The 6090-nt window shown below is 51.3% G+C and overlaps 1 protein-coding gene and 1 non-coding gene across 2 annotated transcripts; one reads left to right on the plus strand and one right to left on the minus strand.

The window, feature by feature from the left end:
- The first annotated feature begins 577 nt into the window (after positions 1–577).
- Positions 578–4436, plus strand: HSPA6 (heat shock protein family A (Hsp70) member 6). Its single transcript, XM_001488139.7, has one exon. It carries the CDS (start codon positions 2156–2158, stop codon positions 4085–4087), a length of 1932 nt encoding a protein of 643 aa, XP_001488189.2. The 5' UTR covers positions 578–2155; the 3' UTR covers positions 4088–4436.
- Positions 1373–1443, minus strand: TRNAG-GCC (transfer RNA glycine (anticodon GCC)). Its single transcript has one exon. It is a non-coding gene; the product is annotated as a tRNA-Gly (tRNA).
- Positions 4437–6090: the final 1654 nt, after the last annotated feature.

Consider the following 6090-nt stretch of genomic DNA (forward strand, 5'->3'; position numbering starts at 1 on the left):
GGGTAGGTGGGGTTTTGAGGCTGCTGAGGGCTGGGAGAAAAGGTTGGAGGAGCTTGGACAAGGCAGTCCCTGAACAGAGCAGGGCACAGACCCGCAGCCAGACTACCTTTTCCCTTCTGAGGGGAGGACCCTTCTCTTGCAGGTCCTTGGACAAAATGTCTGGACTCTGACATCCAGGCCTGGCTGGCCTAGACTGTGAGAGTGAATGAATTGCAAGCTGGCAGCTTCTCTTGTTCCTGGAGTTATGAAAGAGAATAGGTTCCTCCTTTTTGAGGATGGTTTCATTTTCCATTCTGGAAGTCATTCATTGCACTCTTCTTCAAACATTCCCTTTTTTCCTGGACTGATCACCTTCCAGTACAGCTGATCTCTGTAGTAGAAGACTTTGCCAGCTCTTTCTCAGTGGTACACTGGGAGAGGGTTGACCAAGATACCCAGTCCAGAGGGGGGCCTGACCTCTGCATCCTGACCCCTCCTCCCTCTTCAAAGGCCCGAGAACTTTCCAATGGATGCTGAGCCATTTGGGGAGAAAAGAGCCACTATGGAGCATGAGTTTTTGGTTTCTCTTTTTAAAAATTAGTTTCCCTTTAATCAGACAAATGACGATATCTTACAAAAAATACACTACTAAAGTTCACCATTAGAAAGTATCACGTTCCCGTTAGATCGCGTCCTCGTTAGCACAGTGGAAGCCCGGCCTGTCAGGAGGGAGACAGGAGCTTACAGAGACCTTTTGCTTCTCTTTCCTCCATTTCCACCTTCCGGTCTCTGGAAAGGCTCCTCCTCCTGACTTCTCAGTAGAAGTCCACGCCCAGTAGAAACACGAGAAAGCTCAAATAAGATGTTCTGGATTAAAGAAAGTGAGACACGGCGAAGACCCAATTTGTAAGGCCACAAGACTGACAGGAGGTAGGTGGCTTCGCCGATCAGTGAACTCACTCGCCCTCTGGCTTTCAGGGCATAGGATGGACTGCGGCGTGCAGGAATTTATTCCCCACCTGACTAGTGGCCTCAGAGAAAAATGCACACGGCGCCTTCCGACCTGCCTCTGGGTTCGATGCTTCTCGGGGATACGAGTGTCAGGGACGGGTCTCGACAATAGGGGGATATTTCACCACAGTTCATCTGCAGCCTCCTTCCCCAAGTACCAAGTTCTCTCCAGGGTGGGTGGGGACGAGGTCATCCCTGAGTCAGGGTGCCACGGCGCCAGGTCTCTGCTCCCTTCAAGAAACCCACTTTGTAAAGCAGAAGTAAGCTAATCAAAAGAACCCAGCCTTCAGCTAAGTGGTTTCGTTTATTTATTGTTGTAAACGCTATAATAGAAAAAAAACCACACACACGTAGAGTAACGGGTCAGAGGAAAACGTTCATCTGCATTGGCCGGGAATCGAACCCGGGCCTCCCGCGTGGCAGGCGAGAATTCTACCACTGAACCACCAATGCCGCTGCGGAAACTCCTCTCTACAGCGTGTCTCTTAACCTTACCGCTGTCTCTAGCTCCGTTTCCCCAACCAGAATCAGGCGACCCATCTGTCACAAATTCGAAAATACTGCCTTTAAATCTCGAGACAAGAAAATGTTGACTTTAAAAACATAACTAAATTCCTGGCTTTGAGGCCGTGGCTCTATCCGCATGGTAACATACTTTCAGCTTTTCTTGAGCCGCTGAACTCAGACCGGCCTTCTTCCGCCAACCAGGGCGAGAATTGGTTCTCTTGGGAAGTTACTGCTTACCCGGCTTCTGCCACAACCGATCGCCCCTAGAACCAGCCAGGAGACGCTGGAACCTTCTCCGCAGCTCTGCGTCAGAGAAGGGTGGGCCCGGCATAGCCAAGTCCCAACCTTCTCCCGGAGCCGGCGCGGCGCCCCCTGGCTGCGTCAGCCCGCGCGGGCAGGGCCGGGCGGCTCTGGGCTCCTCGCGAAAGCGCCGGAAGGTTCGCGGCGGCGAGGGCGGAGGGAGGCGGGTCCCCTGCAACTGTATAAAGAGCTCGTGGAAGCGGAGCCGAGCAGATCCGAGCTGGGCTGGCGGCACAGGAGCCAAGTGAAGGGCAGCACGGCTGAGCGCACCCAGACGGCTGAGCAGCACCAGGCGCCGCAGGCTCGTGCATCCGACTCCATATCCGACTCGTCCCCAGGAGCGCGAGAAGCCACAGCCATGTCGACCCCCAGGGAAGTGGCGATAGGCATCGACTTGGGCACCACGTACTCCTGCGTGGGCGTGTTCCAGCACGGCCGCGTGGAGATTCTCGCCAACGACCAGGGCAACCGCACCACGCCCAGCTACGTGGCCTTCACCGACACCGAGCGGCTGGTCGGAGATGCGGCCAAGAGTCAGGCGGCCCTGAACCCGCACAACACCGTGTTCGACGCCAAGCGGCTGATCGGGCGCAAGTTTGCGGACGCGACTGTGCAGGCGGACATGAAGCACTGGCCCTTCCAGGTGGTGAGTGACGGCGGCAAGCCCAAGGTGCGCGTGTCCTACCGCGGGGAGGACAAGGCGTTCTACCCCGAGGAGATCTCGTCCATGGTGCTGAGCAAGATGAAGGAGACGGCCGAGGCGTACCTGGGCCAGCCGGTGAGGCACGCTGTGATCACGGTGCCCGCCTACTTCAACGACTCGCAGCGCCAGGCGACCAAAGACGCGGGTGCCATCGCGGGGCTCAACGTGCTGAGGATCATCAACGAGCCCACAGCGGCCGCCATCGCCTATGGGCTGGACCAGAGGGGCGCCGGAGAGCGCAACGTGCTCATTTTCGACCTGGGTGGGGGCACCTTCGACGTGTCAGTCCTCACTATCGACGCAGGTGTCTTCGAGGTGAAGGCCACAGCTGGAGACACTCACTTGGGTGGAGAGGATTTTGACAACCGACTGGTGAGCCACTTTATGGAGGAATTCCGACGAAAGCACGGGAAGGACCTGAGCGGGAACAAGCGGGCCCTGCGCAGGCTTCGCACAGCCTGTGAGCGCGCCAAGCGCACCTTGTCCTCCAGCACCCAGGCCACTCTGGAGATCGATTCCCTGTTTGAGGGCATGGACTTCTACACGTCCATCACTCGAGCCCGGTTTGAGGAATTGTGCTCAGACCTCTTCCGCAGCACCTTGGAGCCAGTGGAGAAGGCCCTGCAGGATGCCAAACTGAACAAGGCCCACATCCATGACATTGTCCTAGTGGGCGGCTCTACCCGCATTCCCAAGGTGCAGAAGCTGCTGCAGGACTTCTTCAATGGCAGGGAGCTGAACAAGAGCATCAACCCGGATGAGGCTGTGGCCTATGGAGCTGCTGTGCAGGCAGCAGTGTTGATGGGGGACAAATGTGAGAAAGTGCAGGATCTCCTGCTGCTGGATGTGGCTCCCTTGTCCTTGGGGCTGGAGACAGCAGGTGGAGTGATGACCACGTTGATCCAGAGGAATGCCACCATCCCTACCAAGCAGACCCAGACTTTCACCACCTACTCAGACAACCAATCTGGGGTCCTGATCCAGGTGTATGAAGGTGAGAGGGCCATGACCAGGGACAACAATCTGCTGGGGCGCTTTGAGCTCAGTGGCATCCCTCCTGCCCCACGTGGAGTCCCCAAGATCGAGGTGACCTTTGACATCGATGCCAATGGCATCCTGAGTGTGATGGCCACTGACAGGAGCACAGGCAAGGCCAACAAGATCACCATCACCAATGACAAGGGCCGGCTGAGCAAGGAAGAGGTGGAGAGGATGGTGCGTGAGGCTGAGCAGTACAAGGCTGAGGATGAGGCCCAGAAGGACAGAGTAGCTGCCAAAAACTCTCTGGAGGCCCATGTCTTCCATGTGAAGAGCTCCTTGCAAGAGGAAAGCCTTAGGGACAAGATTCCTGAAGAGGACAGGTGCAAAATACACGACAAATGTCAGGAAGTCCTTGCCTGGCTGGAGCGCAATCAGTTGGCAGAGAAGGAGGAGTATGAGCATCAGAAGAGGGAACTGGAGCAAATCTGCCGGCCCATCTTCTCCAGGCTCTATGGGGGGCCTGGTGTCCCTGGGGGTAGCAGTTGTGGAGCTCAGGCCCGCCAGGGAGCCCCCAGTACTGGCCTGGTCATTGAGGAGGTCGATTGAATGGCCCCTCCTGACAAGTCAGCTATGACTGTAAGGGCTGGGCTTGTGGCGCTCTAGACTTTTGTGATCCAGCCCTGTAACTTCAGAAATGAGAGTGGAGGGGAATCCCCCCCCCCCCACCCCAAATATGGAGCTTTCTTCCCAGTATGTTTTATAACTGAGGTCTTTGTCATTTGACTTTTTTAAAAAATCATCTTCTCCCACATTAAACAAGCAGAACTAATTACTGTTCACATTTGTGTGGTATGTTAACATTTTTATTACCTACATTTTATGTATTTTGTTACTTGCATGTATTGATTTTGTTGTGTGAAATATAGTTATAGATCTAAATAAACTTTTTAAACTACTTGTTAGTTTTCATTCCAACCAATTAAGTACATGAAGGGGTAAGGCTGTCAGAAGGAGAAAATGTTGGTGGGTGCTGAAGGAGGGATGTGAAGGTAATTCATAAGGCTGTGTGAGATTTCTATGGGGGAAAACAGGATAAGGGGAAGAGTTTGAGGCAGGCACATTGAGACAGGACCAAAGTGTGGGGGCTGATGGGAGAGAACTGTGACCTGTGCTGGGAGAGGGAGGGGGGAGGTGAGTTGGAAAAGCAGAGAATCGAGGGAAACTTAAGTCCTAGCAAGGTTCCCATGTGTGACCCTAAGATACAAATTCTGTTTGGGGAGCCTAGTTTAGTCTGTCTGTCTATGCGCTCTAATACACTGACAAATAGTTTATATGCTGTTCTTTTAGAGATCAGACCCCAAGTCCTGGCTCTGGAAAATAATACCTGTTAGACTAAGGCAGTAGGTCTAGTGATATGATTGAAGTTACTATTGATCTTATCCATGTGCGAGAAATAGCACGGTCCCATCCAGTTTCTGCTGATAGGCCCTAGGATAATAACAATAATAGCAACCATGTAACATAATGTCTATAGTGTAACCAAACTGCTTAGGTTTTCAACTTTGCTACTTTATATACAGTGTTAGTTGAACTCTCCGAGCTTCTATTTCCCCTTCCATATAGTGAGGAGGAGGATGATAATAGTACCTATTTCAAGATTGGTTTGAGGGTTCAGTTAATTAATATATGTAAGAGGTGAAGGAGAATGTCAGGCATATAGTAGATGAGCGACAAATGTTAGTTATTAGCAATTATTATTAGTTGATTGTCAACTATGTACCAGGTACTTGACATACCCAATCTTAATTTAATCCTCACAACAACATCACAGGTATAATCCCCTTTTTGAAGATGGGGATTCAGAGGTTCAAAGAGGTTAAGCAGTTTACTCAAAGTCACATAGCTATTAAGTGTGTATGTATGTGTCGCGGGGAGGGCAGGGTTGGAATTAAGAACTCTGTCCTGCCTGATTCTAGAACCTGTGCATTGTCACCTCACAAACAGGCCATAACTCCAGTTATTACCAGATCTTTCCCAAGCTTTTGTGAAATTGGACATATTAAAACTTTAGAACACAGTTGGACACAGAGCCCTGAGGCAAAAAGTGTGTATTTCATTTATTCATTAAGTGAATATGTGTTTTTTGTAGCAAGTGACTGACTGGGGAAACATCCTCAGGCTCAACTTTACTGCCAGTTAAGTAAATGACATATAAGAGCAAGGATGAACTTGTGTGAATTAGTTCCCGGTCAACCTAATCCACGCTCTATCTCTCCTTTGAGCAATGGATGACTTATTTTTATCTCAGAAATGAAGGTAGGCTTGACTAGAACAATGCTACATTACATTTAGCTAAGGGGAATCTCTTGCAGGTGGAGAGGAGGTTGCAGTAATGACCTACTTGTCCCCTGGTTGTGACTTCATATTTTTAACGCTCTTTTTCTGCAGCTGGCCTAAGTCCAATGCAACCCGGCTTCACAATGAAGGAACCTGCAAAAAGAGATGGCATCATATATACATTCTGTATTACGCTTTCCCTTTCTTGAATTTCCTCCCAACTTCCAACATTGATCACCCCAACCTGTTTGTACTTCTCAAAAGGAATGATG

This window comes from Equus caballus, chromosome 5 (assembly GCF_041296265.1).
Source record: "Equus caballus isolate H_3958 breed thoroughbred chromosome 5, TB-T2T, whole genome shotgun sequence".
NCBI lineage: Eukaryota > Metazoa > Chordata > Mammalia > Perissodactyla > Equidae > Equus > Equus caballus.